This window comes from Bidens hawaiensis, unplaced genomic scaffold (genome assembly GCF_021521415.1).
Source record: "Bidens hawaiensis isolate Kalapana, Puna unplaced genomic scaffold, B.hawaiensis_p1.1 tig00025606_1, whole genome shotgun sequence".
NCBI lineage: Eukaryota > Viridiplantae > Streptophyta > Magnoliopsida > Asterales > Asteraceae > Bidens > Bidens hawaiensis.
Genome location: NW_027494100.1, coordinates 261,274 through 276,230, shown reverse-complemented (window position 1 = coordinate 276,230; position 14,957 = coordinate 261,274). Strand labels below are relative to the sequence as shown.

At 36.4% G+C, this 14,957-nt stretch overlaps 2 protein-coding genes across 3 annotated transcripts; one reads left to right on the top strand and one right to left on the bottom strand.

Annotated features, from left to right (window-relative positions):
• The first annotated feature begins 3,370 nt into the window (after positions 1-3,370).
• On the top strand, positions 3,371-6,550 carry LOC143571892 (phosphoglycerate kinase, cytosolic-like). Its single transcript, XM_077057202.1, has 6 exons — positions 3,371-3,571; positions 4,573-4,651; positions 5,106-5,363; positions 5,447-5,764; positions 5,902-6,060; positions 6,154-6,550. The coding sequence occupies exons 1-6, from the start codon at positions 3,375-3,377 to the stop codon at positions 6,346-6,348; spliced, it is 1,206 nt and encodes a 401-aa protein (XP_076913317.1). The 5' UTR covers positions 3,371-3,374; the 3' UTR covers positions 6,349-6,550.
• Positions 6,551-8,968: 2,418 nt separating this feature from the next.
• Positions 8,969-12,712, bottom strand: LOC143571890 (thiosulfate/3-mercaptopyruvate sulfurtransferase 1, mitochondrial-like). Of its 2 annotated transcripts, none has more exons than XM_077057199.1 (11): positions 12,546-12,712; positions 11,371-11,619; positions 11,201-11,263; positions 10,775-10,899; positions 10,471-10,633; positions 10,323-10,382; positions 10,038-10,096; positions 9,709-9,790; positions 9,349-9,412; positions 9,201-9,268; positions 8,969-9,117 (listed from the first exon to the last, which is right to left on the bottom strand). In XM_077057199.1, exons 1-11 carry the CDS (start codon positions 12,645-12,647, stop codon positions 9,007-9,009), a joined length of 1,146 nt encoding a protein of 381 aa, XP_076913314.1. In that variant the 5' UTR covers positions 12,648-12,712; the 3' UTR covers positions 8,969-9,006. The 2 variants fall into 2 exon arrangements, with proteins under 2 accessions (XP_076913314.1, XP_076913315.1); XM_077057200.1 differs by having other exon boundaries at positions 11,371-11,616; positions 12,546-12,703.
• Positions 12,713-14,957: the final 2,245 nt, after the last annotated feature.

The following is a 14,957-nucleotide window of genomic DNA, read 5'->3' as shown; positions in this document are numbered from 1 at the left end:
TCTCTTAATCAAAAGATATCATTTATCAAGACTTGAAGATTACCAAATACAAGTCTTATTCCTAATCATCATGTTTCCTTATTAATCCATTGTTTTATCAAGTATTAGGTTGCAAGTTTATTCTAGAACCCTTTCGAGTAGAGGTGCACAAACCGGTTTAAAACTTAAAATCAGTTTGGGTTAAAACCGGTTCGGTTTGGTCAACAAAAGTCAAAACCGGTTTATAATCGGTTTCAGTTCAGGTTGAAACCGGTTTCTTACAATTTTACGATCGGTTTCGGTTCGGGTTTTGACTGGTTTTAGCCGGTTTCGGTTCGGTTAACCGGTTTGAAACCAGTTTTGGTGGAGAAATGTAGGTCCCCCCCCGGGGCGTTGCCGATCGATACGAGATCCGCACGAGGTCTAGGAGTGCGGAATCCTCCTAGACTCGTTTATTGGTGTAAAGAAGAAGAACACAAACACGTACACGAACAAATACAAGAACAAATACAAGAACGGGATAATCAAATCTGCAGATTCTTATATAATAATCAAACAAACACGTTACATACCGTAACCAAACAGAAAACACGACTGACCCGAGGTGAGCTCTACCTCGGGTCGTCTCACACGACTCTCCTTGTCTCTTACTCTCTCTAAACAAACAAACTGCTCAAAACACACACTAATTTCTGGATTCCTTAACCTAAACAAGACACACGTATATATATATAAAACATTCTCGGGCCTGGGCTTCAGTAGGCGAAGTTGTTATAACTTCGCCTATGGCAGAAGTTGTTACAACTTCGCCTAAGGCGAAGTTGTGCTAACTTCGCATGTGGCGTTCCGCTGGTCAGAATTGCATAGCGACGGTCACAAAGTGCACCAACAGTCTCCCCTTTGACCGTTGCTCTCAATTCTAACAAACACAAAAGATCATCTGTTACACGACATGCACCAACAGTCCCCCTCTTAACTGATGATCTTCTGTTTGCAGTCAACCAGCCGTGTCTGAATCTGTCATGTAGCTTCACAAATCTACCAATCACCCAGCGTCTTCCATATCAGATCTTCCCTTCAGTGTAAGCTTCTCCGACTATAACGATTGAGGTCTTTGAAATGCATGCATCCTCGTGCCAATAGATCATCTCAACCAATCACGTGAGTCCATCTGACTTCACCAACACGTGAAGTTGGGCTTCCTCCAACACTTCACCAACTCGTCGGCATACGATAAGGTTTAATCTTCAACTACTCAACATCAAGTGATCAATTTCATCACAAAACCACATTGACAGAATCTAACACATGACCATTAATTAATCCGAAGCATCTTCAATCACCAGGGATAACGATCAAGAGCATAAACACTTTAGTTCCCGATTAAATCCAACTTGTTCCAGAATTTTCACTCTAATAAATAAGCATCACGTTTCAGGATCCAATTCTCGAACGCCTTGAAAATAACATAAATAATATGCTCTGACCGCAATCCAGTAATGACAAAAACCTTCAGTTCAATTTGACTTTCTTCAGTTGGTCAACCTTGAACAACAACAATTTCATTGCCCACAAACACCCAAATATGTGTCAATATCCAGTTTCAATCAATATCCCATTCACAAACTCAACTCCATATCCAGAGTTGACACGTATTTGTTCACACGTAAGACCCAGAGATAACAAGTTTCACTCGTTGACGGAACAACATCTTCGGTCTCACAATAATCGTGTACACCGGGCCATACAGACGAAAACACCAAAATACTCTTTTTTTTTTGTCGTTAACTTCGCCTAAAGTTAACTTCGCCTAAAAGTCAATTTCGCCTAAAAGTCAACTTCGCCCCTCAATAACTTCGCCTGGCCATAACTTCGCTTGGCTGCTAACTTCGCCTGGCCAATAACATCGCCGAAACCCTACGAACAGTGACGGCAACTTCGCCTGAATCCCATAACTTCGCCTGCGGCGCTGTTCAGCCAAGAACGCATCAGATTCGTGCCAGAAACACCAAAACGCCGATCTCGAACCATAGCATAAGAGCCTAAGGCTCTAATACCACATGTAGGTCCCCCCCCGGGGCGTTGCCGATCGATACGAGATCCGCACGAGGTCTAGGAGTGCGGAATCCTCCTAGACTCGTTTATTGGTGTAAAGAAGAAGAACACAAACACGTACACGAACAAATACAAGAACGGGATAATCAAATCTGCAGATTCTTATATAATAATCAAACAAACACGTTACATACCGTAACCAAACAGAAAACACGACTGACCCGAGGTGAGCTCTACCTCGGGTCGTCTCACACGACTCTCCTTGTCTCTTACTCTCTCTAAACAAACAAACTGCTCAAAACACACACTAATTTCTGGATTCCTTAACCTAAACAAGACACACGTATATATATATAAAACATTCTCGGGCCTGGGCTTCAGTAGGCGAAGTTGTTATAACTTCGCCTATGGCGAAGTTATTCTAACTTCGCCTATGGCAGAAGTTGTTACAACTTTTGTGCTAACTTCGCCTGTGGCGTTCCGCTGGTCAGAATTGCATAGCGACGGTCACAAAATGCACCAACAAGAAAATTACAAACCGGTTCCGAACCTACGGTTTCAATCGGTTCCAAACCGGTTTCTACATAATCGGTTTCGAACCGGTCGGTTTCGGTTCAGTTTTCGGATCGGTTCGGTTAACTGGTTTGTTTGCCCACCTCTACTCTTCAGCATAGTTATTTATCTCATAGGTTTGTCATTATTATTTATTTATTTAATATTTAACCTAACCAGATATTTATTTTATAAGGGCAGACGAATGGACTTTCTCCACATATAACAGGCCTCTGATGGAGATGTAAAAAAGAATCGGTTTCAATCAAACCGACCTGGCCCGCCGGATCTAAACCGAAGCAAATTAATTTGGACAAGTTCGATCTTTCATGCTCCTAAACGGTTTCTAAACCTCGGTTTCGATCATGGTTTGATTAAACCAGTTCGGTTTAAAAACCATTGACAAAAAACTCGGTTTTATACAACCATACTCTTAAGTACTTAGAGAATGAAGATGATGACCAATCACTTATTCATATTCGTCGTTGAAAAAGTAAAAAATAAAAAACAAATAAATCTCTTATTATTATATCACCAACTCCTCACATATTTTAGAATAGAAGTTTTGTTTTGAACCAGCCAAGCAAGTGTCATTTTAAGCCACACACACTGCATACAAAAGGCGCATTGTTCCCTTTGATTCTCTTTCTCTCTAATCTCACCATCTCAATATCATCACCGTGAGTAAGTTTCCTCCGATCCGATCTAATCGCTTCATTGTATACATACACGAATAATTAACTTATTGTCAAGTTGTGTGTATTCATTCTAGGGTTTGTTAATAAGAAATGGCGACAAAGAAGAGTGTTAGCAGCTTGAAGGAAGCAGATCTCAAGGGAAAACGAGTCTTCGTTAGGGCTGACGATCTCAACGTGCCCTTGGATGACTCCTTCAAAATCACCGATGACACTCGTATTCGTGCCGCGGTTCCCACCATCAAATACCTGATGTCTAACGGTGCCAAAGTCATCCTCTCATCTGGTATATATTATGATATTATTTGATCAAAATTGTATATATTTGTGATATATGCGTTGCCGTTAGGTTTATTTGCTTAAATATGCACTGTTTGATATGTTAGTGATATATTCGTATCGCTTAGATCCGAAGCGAAGCAGCCTATGCCGTTTTGTATTATCTGGTATATCTGCACTGGTTGATTGTTCGAGTACTGTGTGGATTATGAATCGGTTATGTTCATTCGTATTTCGTATATCGCTTAGATCCGATGTGAAATAACTTATATCATTTCGTCTCGTCTGGTATATGTTTTCTTTTATTTTTCTTTTGATTTGTTTTACACATCTGTAATTTGTTTGTGATAATCTCGTTTTGATTTACTCGAGCTCAAGCTCGGCTTGTTTGGAGCTCTGTTTCTAATCTAAAGTTCGGCTCGGGAGCGGCTCATTTGTTACTTAATTACTTATTAATTTAATACATTTTTTAAATTATTTTTATATATTTTGAGAAAACCTTAACGAGCCTAAGTTCAGTTCGGACTCATGTGCAGTATCTTAAACGAGCCAAAGCTTGGCTCGAGCTTGGATGTGCAATGTGAAACTAAAATATATAAGCTCAAAGATGTGAAGCTTAAAAATACACTATGCTCATTAAGGCTCGACAAGCCTAAACGGTCTTCTCATACAAGGCTCAAGCTCGGGATCGATAACCTAACTAGCTTTATTTGGGGCTTTTCAAGCATTTTATTGATCCGATTGCATGTGGCTTGCGAGCGGCTCCGCTTGTTTGCACCGCTATGTGTGTTACTGTCTACTTTTAAATCGCATGAATTTGAATAGGTTTTTTGCTCTAATTTTCATTCCTATCACTTAATCTGAACTGTTTGATTTTTTGACTTCGATGTGGATTTCAAATTCATTATGTTAATTCATATTGCTTAGATCTGAAGTGAAACAGCTAATATCATTTATGTGTTGAGTTCAGATTTGTGAATTAGGATGTGATTTTTATATTATTGTGTTTATAGGGACGACCGAAGGGTGTTACACCAAAATACAGTTTGAAGCCACTTGTGCCTAGACTTTCTGAGCTCCTTGGAGTTGAGGTTTGTTTTTCAATTATCTTCACTTCATACTTTCTTATTTTGCTACATAAAAAGTACACAAGAAAGTCTCACAGTCGAATTGTCAGTATATTAAAGTCACTAAACTAGTTTAGAATGCGCATGTTTGTGATATAATAATATTAATAATCATGTTTTGTTACCTCTTAAATTGTACAAAAAAAGATGGTTCTTTCTTTTTTCCTTTTTTTAGGGTACAAAAGTGTTATGTCACTTCATCAAATAAGGTTAACAAGTCATTATTTTAATTTTTATACAAAAGCGTGCGCACTTTAAGGGACTTCGATATACCAAAATTGGTCACACTTTAGTGCATTTTTGACATGTTTAGGGACTTTAATATACCAACATAAGGTTGGTGGATCTTTATTTTTAACTCTTCTTAATTCTTATGAAGTATTCTCTTAACATATTGACATATAAGTAATAATGACAGGTCAAGATGGCAGATGATTGCATTGGTCCTGAGGTTGAGAGACTGGTGGCTGCACTCCCAGTAGGCGGTGTTTTGCTTCTCGAAAATGTCAGATTTTACAAAGAAGAAAAAAACGACCCCGAGTTTGCAAAAAAGCTTGCATCACTAGCAGACTTATACGTCAATGATGCATTCGGTACTGCACATAGAGCACATGCATCCACTGAAGGTGTTGCAAAGCACTTGAAGCCAGCTGTTGCTGGATACCTTATGCAAAAGGTGTGTTAATATATTATTCTTGATTTACAAAACCATAACAAGTTAATATTTAACAATTTTATTTATGTATGTTATGCTTTCAGGAGCTTGATTACCTTGTTGGAGCTGTATCCAATCCCACTAAACCGTTTGCTGCAATTGTTGGTGGGTCAAAGGTTTCAAGTAAAATCGGTGTAATCGAGTCACTACTAGAAAAAGTCAACATTCTTGTGCTTGGTGGAGGTATGATCTTTACCTTTTACAAAGCTCAAGGGTACAAAGTTGGATCATCACTCGTGGAAGAAGATAAACTTGATCTTGCCACGTTACTTCTTGAAAAGGCTAAGGCTAAAGGGGTGTCTCTTTTACTTCCGTCTGATGTTGTAATTGCTGACAAGTTTGCTGCTGACGCTAACAGCAAGGTTTGTTATAAATGATATCATCATCATCATCATCATCGTACTCAGTATATCCCACCAATAGCAATGATATAGCCTTTGTAATCATATTTCGTATTGTGTTTCATGTTGCTAAAAGGTGTGTTATTGTTGAGTTTCAGGTTGTTCCCGCAAATGAAATTCCAGATGGCTGGATGGGATTGGATATTGGACCGAACTCCATCAAGTCGTTTAGTGAAACTTTGGATACTACCAAAACTGTCATCTGGAACGGGCCTATGGGCGTGTTTGAATTCGAGAAGTTTGCTGCTGGAACAGAGGTATGCTACTCTTTCATTTGCTATCAGTGAAATGTCTGAAATGCCCCTTAGGTTTGGTTGAGGATGAATGATATTGAATAATATTGTTACCAGGCTATTGCTAAGAAGCTGGCTGAACTTAGCGGAAAGGGGGTTACAACCGTCATTGGAGGTGGTGATTCGGTTGCAGCCGTGGAGAAGGTTGGGTTAGCCAACAAGATGAGCCACATCTCGACAGGTGGCGGTGCTAGCTTGGAGCTTCTAGAAGGGAAGACACTGCCCGGAGTGCTTGCTTTGAATGATGCATGATTTAATGTTTTCTTTTGTTGAAAATCATTGTGAGAAGAAGTATGTCATAAATTGAACCCAACTTTTGGTTAAGGGTTTTAGTTGAGACTAGAAGTTAATAAAAAGGTCCTGTGAGTCCGTGACCATGAGCATTGATGGTTTTTGAATTGGAATCGATAGTCATTGTATAAATGATCTGTATTTTGTGGTTGCGTGTTTGCCATTGTTATGATGCTTGCTTTATTTTTCGGTACGAATGGTTACAAACCGGAAATCAAACAAGGTATGGACCTTAAAATGTATCATCTGATTTTATGTTGCTGAGGGTTTCTATTTATTTTTTTATTATTTATTCATTTATTTAATGTATCACTTGCCTTGACTGAAGCCTCACGTTGACAATAAAGAAACAGATAAAGAAATAAAATTCAAATTCCAACGGGTTACTAGAGAATTCCTTATATGGCCTAAAGCAGGCACCTCATGCGTGGTACCAACGGTTTATGGACTTTGTTTCGGTCATTGGCTTCTAGCAAAATCAAACACTTAAGATATCAGTGTGAAAACAAACAAGGTATGGAGAAACAAGTGTCCGTGTTAAAAGGCATGGAGAGGAAAACTTAAATGCATCATTTGAAGTAATTATTGAAATACTTGATATTTGTTAGAATAATTGAAATTTGAACAGAATTTTGATGTATTTTTTTATTAGAATAACCATCTTTTGTTTATAAATTGTTATAATAAAATAATAGTGTTTGGTTTGTAAATTTGTTATTGTGGTAGTTTAAAAGGTAAGGGATGGAGGTGCGGGTGGTGATTAGAGGTGTACAAATCGGTTAATGGGCCCAACGGTGCTGGGTTATAAATTGAATCGGTTTAGTCAAAGGCTGGTCAAAAACCAGTTTGGGTTAGAAACCGCTTTATTGGGTAAAAGTTGAGCATATACGCATCGGGTTAGGTCAGTTTCAAACCGGTTCGATTCCTTAACCGGTTTTGAGTCTTCAAAGGTCAAACCGCCTTGGATTTTGCTTTTGTTTATGGTTTTATGAATTAGTTAAAAGGTTTATGTATATTGAGTTGATGCATATGGATACTTAGGATTGTTTAATTGAGTTTTATTATTCCATAGTTGCCTTGATTATTGTTTGTCATTATGATAGGCTGCTATTAGGTCATCTATTTTGTGTTTTTGACTATTTTATGATTGATATGCATTAAGATCATAGGAATAATATTATTTAATCAAATAAACCTAAGTGTGCTGCTAACCTAAATAGCTGTAAAGTGCTAGGTTATTGGTAGGTCTTTATTGATCAAGATTACTAGATTTAGTTCTTCGTAAGGAGTCCGTCTAGGTTTGATTGATTAACTTTATCTATCGAGTCAATTGAATATATTAGATTGCCTTTGATTTCCGCACTGTAAGGTAGGATTTCATTATAAAGGAACTAGTTCATAATTAATTAGTGACCGTAAGCGAGTCTAATTAAACTGGTGTTTTTAAGAACTTAATAGAAATCCATAGGTGTCTCTTGAGAAGGGTCAGGGGTCCTGTTCGGGTTTTCTCTTAAGCGTCTATTTTACGATCCCAGTTCCATAACTAAGTATTATCCCCGGTTAATTAATAACTGAAATTTAGGGGATTCTAGCCTAGGTAGTTATCTTGTCATCATTTGAATTAAGTCCAGGGTTAAGTCGTTTTTAAGTCTTTAGTTTTATTAATTAGTTTAATTTTAGTTTTTAAGTAAAACCCCCCTAATAATAATAGATAAATAGTCGTGTCTGTAGTTAAGTCTAAATTTAGCTAGTTAACGTAATTTAAAAAGTCCCGTGGGTTCGATATCCGGACTTACTTAGTTATACTAGAGTCGATCGGTTCACTTGCCGGTTATTAGTTTAGTTAAGTTTAAGAGTCTAGAATTTATTACTTAGTGTCTAGATTAGCGTGTTTTTATATAACTACTTTTAGCACATCACTCTTGCTCACGCCATTGTGTTGGGGTGTGCCGGGTGGAGTGAGCTGTGGAATTGACAAACCTGCGTGCCGGGTCGGTTTGGAAACCAGTTTGGCTCAAAATAATTTTGTGGTGTTATCGGGTCGGTTTGTAAACCAATTTACCAGTTAGGAACTGGTTTTTTTGAACCTCTAACGCACATAGAAGTGTTAAAAAATCTGGTTAACAGGAAACCAAACCGAACCGATTCGTTTTTCAAACTGGTTTCTACCAAACCGGTTCCCATACGGAATCAAACCGCCGGTTCGTATAGCGGTTTGAGTATTTTTCAATAAAACCAGTTAAACCGGTTTAAAACGACCCGAACCGGTCTGGACCAGGTTGGCTAGTTCTATGCTTAAACCGGTTTCTAAACCGAACCGATTTGACCCAAACCAGATTGAAATATGCAAAAACCAAACCGCTTCGGTTAAAAAAAACCAGGTTTTGTACACCTCTAAATGCACATCAGGTAGTTGAATAGGGGAAAAAAAAACAAGTTCAAGATTTGTCAACAAAACAAGTATACATAATTGCCTGCTTTATTCTCATCAACATGAGTATGCCATTCAACCCTTAAACCGAATCCATACTTGATCATAGCAACACAAAGGCAAAACCATGTTTAACCAAAACATAAAATCAGAAAACACCACCAAATTAAAAACACTGATTAATAATGTCAACTTGAAGCTGAAGCTGAAGTAGCAACAGGAGTGTCTTCTTGCGCTCCCCATTCTGTCCAAGATCCATCGTAAACAGGAACATCCGTCTTCCCAAGTCGATGCAGTCCCTGAAAATAGAAAAAAAGGAAAAATTACTTTAATAAATGATTCTTGTTTTTCAGATTGAAAGAAAAGAATAAAATAACATCACCAATGCAAGAATGCATGCAGTAACTCCAGTCCCGCAAGAAGCCATGACAGGCTTGTCTAGCGAGATCTCTGCACAACAGTTTTGTAACCGTATGAAACGTATTAATAACATTACATTTTTAACTTAATTTGAATTAAGAGATAGTTACCCTCTTGTTCAAACTTTTTCTTGAGCTCGTCTGCAGGTAGCAGCGTCTGTGAGCTGTCTAACATCTGTAAAAATAAAAAAATAATAAAAAAAATGCCATATGAACATTCTTAATAAAAAATTAAAAAAAAACTATTTGATTTATCAATTTGACATCTCTTCACGATAACGAACTTTTATTTATTGATTTATTTTGCACCATAAAATACTACATAATTTTAGAGTGACAAATTTTACCCATTTACTTACGAACGGGCCAATTTAGGTTGTGCTTTATTTCAAACAGGTCGACCCAAAACTCTAATTTTAATCGATGCAATCTTATAAAATATTATACAATTAATGAACATGATTTAGTTACCAGGCCAAAGGGAATGCACTTGCTCCCAGGAACATGACCACTTCTTATTCCTTTTCTAGGCTCAGCTGCAACACCGTCAAACCTGAAAAACAAATCAAAATCACCATCAAAAGTTCAAAACCAAACACGAAAAACGGGTCAAAAGAGAAAAATTATATTAACAAATAGTTAAAACGCAGACAAGGCGTATGGGTCTAAAGTTGACCAAAGTGTACTTTTTTGCATATAACCTCCTAAATCATTTTATTCAAAAATAGGATTAGGATAAAAACAGTCACACTTAATATTAATTATTTATACGAAAGTTCATATATTTTGATTTCTTATACCTGGCTTTTGATCGAGCATCTATGTGTTGATATGTTAGGTCCTCTGCATTCTTTTTAACCTGTAACAGTCACAGCAGGCATACCATCAAATGTACACAAAACAAACACACATACATCAAAACATACGCACTGAAATGCTATTTGTTTGTGTCAAAGATAGACACTAAATTTCTAAGCTTAAATAACAAAAAAAAAGTTTCATATCATCTTATATCGGTTGTTAATTTTCATTTCAGTCCTATTTAGGTCTGTTTTATTTAGCTTCTTCACAAATATCCTACAAACCTGTTCAAGTGTCCATACAAGATGCGGCTGATAGTTTGTTTGAAATGTAACTGGACCAACCTGCAAAAGCAATGAACTTTCATCAGAAACTCGTTCAGAAAAAGATAATCTTATAAACATTATGTATGTAGAAATGCTATGTGCTTACAGGCTGGCCTTGGTACACTTTTTCTATGGCCTCACTGGCAGCACTCGCTTTCAAAATTGCATCACCAGAAGCACTCGACTCAACATCAAATCCTAAAGCACGCCATCTCGGAAGCCCTCCATCTAACACCCATACTCTATCGTGCCCAAAAACTCGAAACATCCTATTAAAATATCTTATAATAAGTATTGACTTCTTATTGAAAAAAAAAATACTAAAGCCCATTTAAACCTCACATAAGATTACAATTAACTTATATAATATAATTCATACTTATTATGAAAATAGAGGTTATCTAACTGACCACCAGACACGGGCAGCACTGAAGATCCCTTTACCATCATAAACAACAACTCTATCTTTGTTTTCAATACCGAGAGCGGAAACAGCAGCAGCAAATGCTTCCTCAGATGGCAACATGTGTGGCAGCTGCTCAATAACTCACATTGTTATACATCAAAATCAAATTTCATATGTGCCAATTTCAACCTTCTAAAATGCTTACAACCTTCTAAAACAATTTATTAAAAAAACATATTATTATTTCGATAATTGAGTTTTTAAATCATATTTGATACATCATTCATTACTTTATAAAAGTAAAAAAAATGTGTTATACCGCCAGATTTGTGACAGTGCCAAAAAAAATGGCATCATGAAAAATATCTATCTTTGGTGTCTTTGTAAATAAGAAATGAACATAAGAAAAAACTAAAAGACGGTATCTCACATTAGTAGTTCGGTCTGATATCCCATCAACATCAAAGAAAAGAGCACCAGGAATATGGGCAACCTGTTGAAACAAATAAAAAAAACGGAGAAAAATTAACAAAAATCAAAATCTGTTAAATAAGTTATTAAAAGACGAAACCATGATATTTTAAAACTTATATTACACACCTGGTACTCCTGGAGCGGGTTTCTCTGTTCATCAGGCATGTACCAAGATGCATCGAGCACCTTCAAATCCGGCTCGCGCAGATTGGAATGGAGCCAGTCAACTGAAACAACAGGCTCGCCAGTTGACAGGGACCGTGTTGAAAAGGAAGCTGTAGATCCAGCCACGGTTGTAGCCATATCACCACGAACCAATATAGACCTCCTGTATGTCGTGCGGGTCGGGCTAGCCCACGATTGAAAGGGTTTCTTCTGAAAATAATAAAGAAAATGTAACCAATAATCATTTTTCTTAATAACAACTTCTGAACAGAAAATCATATATAATAATACTTTACATTAAGTTAAGATAACCAATAATCATGTTTATATCAAGCTGACAATATTGTGTAATCAGGTACTTGAAGATAACGAGTTTACAATAAGCACAATATCATTTTTCTCAACTTATGCATATATGTACTTTTTAAGCCTCAATAACTGAAACTCATACCTCACTAATCACAATACGTTGTTTTTCAAACACCCTAACTTGTTTTTAGTTTTAAGGTTTAATCGCACATCCAAACACCTTCGTTAACATGATATCGAAAGCTAATGAGTGACGCGTTTGAATAATATACAGAAAATCATAAACGCAACCCCAATCGCTACAGTTAAGGACAGCTTTCAGGGGCTAAAGCACAACAATTTAAGCATTAAAACAGCAAAATTAATTCTTGAACATATTCATTAAGAATTTAAGATAACAAGTAACTTTACATTAAGCTGAATAATCATTTTTCTTAAAAACAACTTCTGCATATACGTTCGCTTTAACCCTCAATAACGGAAAATCATACATCAAAATACTTTTTTTGTCAAACATCCAAAACACCTATTTCGATATGAGTTCGAAAACTAGAAAGTAACACACTTGAATAAACTAAACAAAACAAAATGATAAACACAGCCCTAAGGTTTATGATTAAAGTACAATAATTTAAGCATTAAAACAGCTAAAAATAACTCTTAAATCACACCCTTTAATCAAATAATCTTAATATTAAGCTGGAACACATAAAGTTTGCATCTTTATTTAAAAAATCAACCATTAGGTTTCAATTAATACACTAATCACAAAATTAGGTTAATACAATGAAAACCCAGATGGGAAATAGCAAAAAGATGAGGCTTACAAAGAAAGCAGAAGCAAATGTTTGTGGGTTTTGGTTGATGAGTGAAGAGGAAACGAAACGACGAGCAAAGAGTGTGGTTCTTGAAAGAAAGGCAGAGGCCATTTGATGATCAGAAACCCTCAAAAGATATTATAAAAACCATATGAATCTTGTTTGTTTGTGGGTGTCAAGAAAGAAAGTAAGAAAGAAAGAACACAAATTGTTTCACTCTTTATTATTATTATTATCTGTTGTTTACTCCACCGAAGAAGAGATCAGTACGATGATGCTGCTGCATAGCCTTGTAATTTGAGGGTTTTTTTTCTTTTCTAATTCCAACTATTGCTTTTTGGTGTCTTTCCCAACTAATAATGAATTGGCTAAAGTTCTCGACTTTTAACGTATTTGTTCATAGTGGTCTGCGACTAACATAATCATAACGCCGCTAGTTTTTCAGGTAGTCGGAAAAACATTTTTGGCCAGAAAAGTCAAATTTGTTGCCGGAAAACACCACATGAACGCCGCAACCACCACCAATTGACTCACCGCCAACCAACGACCACCACTTGAGCATCATCAACCAATTCCAACGATAGTTCTAGGGTTTCCGGCGACCTCAATAATTGAGGTGTTCATTAGAAAAAGGTTTCTAAAGGTGCGATATAAAGTCATCAAGATGTTTGGGACGGAAATGTTGAGTTTTCGGGAAAAAAATTTGAGTTTTCCGGCCAAAAACGTTTTTCCGGAGACCTGAAACTAACGATGTTAGGATTATGTTAGTCACGGACCATTAGGAACAAATAGGTTAAAAGTTGGGACCGTTAGCAGCCAATTCGTTAGTTGGGACCGACAGTGGCAAAAAAAATACAATTGGGATTAATAAAAACCAATATATCTTTTTTTATTTAGTTTTGAGTCGTGTTGTGTCTGTAACATGTTTAGCTAAACATGTCGTGATTAAGTTAAGTTGACGGATTCACAGAATGACATGTTTACTTTTTTTTTCTTTCAAAAGGTGATTATTCTATGTTTATAGTTTAGATATATGCAATTATTTTATATACTATTTTGTATACACGTAACTTTTAAACATTATCAAGTAAAAGAATTTCAGGTTATAGAGTGAAACTTCATATAATGTTCAAGTTAATGTGTTTGATAGATTTTCGTGTTTGTGTCAAGTTAGACCCGCGAACAGCAAACAAGATTCGTATTATCCATAGTCTTTAATTATTTGTTTTAAGTTTTTTGTTAAACAAAAACTAGTTTTAAATGTTGGAAAAAATTTATAATTTAGGCCGGGTTGAGCTTCCTTTAAGTTGTTTTATGATGTAAACTCTTTTGGACTTTAGTGTTTTTGTTATACTCGATAAGGTCATCAAATTCGGGTAAATAGGATCAAAAAATTTTATTTAACTAACTAGTGTTTTACGCGCCGGGTAGGTCGGTAAACCCAGATGATAATAAACCCAAGCGTTGTTGGCCCCAGGCGTTGAGGTGGTAAGTCGACGCGAATTCGGTCGGTTTCGGTTAAGTGTGTTATGATACCAGAACTATAAAAACAAAAATAAAAAAAAACATATAAAATTAGAGGTGGACCAATAGGGTGGCGTTGGTCAGTAAAACTTCGTTATAGTGCCAGTCGATGAGGCTGTGAGTCTACACGATTTTGTTCGGTTTCTGTTATGTTCGTCACCATACAGGAAAATAGCTAAAACAAAAAAAAACAAAATTTAATGACCAATATGAACATATGATGCCGTCAAGTGGCCCAATCGACACTTGGCGGCACCAAACTTAGTAATTATTATATATAACAATAATTAATTTAATTTCGGGTTTGGATGTGTTTCCTTCTCCCAAATATGAAATATAACCCTATATAATGATAAAATTTTGTTAAACAATAATACTAAACTTATGGTATATTTTATAATAAAAATTGAAAATATTATTGAATGTAAGGAAGTGTAACTTTTGGTGAGCAGGTTGCATTAATTATAATGTGTCAGCATGCCAAACATGAAAGCACCTTATATATTTATTAATGTACCATATTCATTCAAAGAACATTAATATAACATTTTAAAGACTAATCAACCAACTAAAAGCTTCAACACATCAATTGCACTTTATGCTTCTCTTGTCTTTTCTTTTCCAGCTTATTCCTACAAACTGAATCAATCCTGAAGCCCCAAATAATGCAGCCCACATATCAAAATTGTTCCTTAATAATTATGGTATCGTATTTTTGTTCGATAATAATATCCTTTTCCATTATGCCTGAAAAAATGGGCAGGTCCAGTCGGGCCGAGTGTTGGTCAAAACGGTTTAGCAGCAGCATCTTTCCTGCTAGAAGCCCCAAGCTAGCACTGCGACTGTCGATACGGCTCATTTTTTCGGCCAACCCAACCTTTTCCACGGCTGCAACCG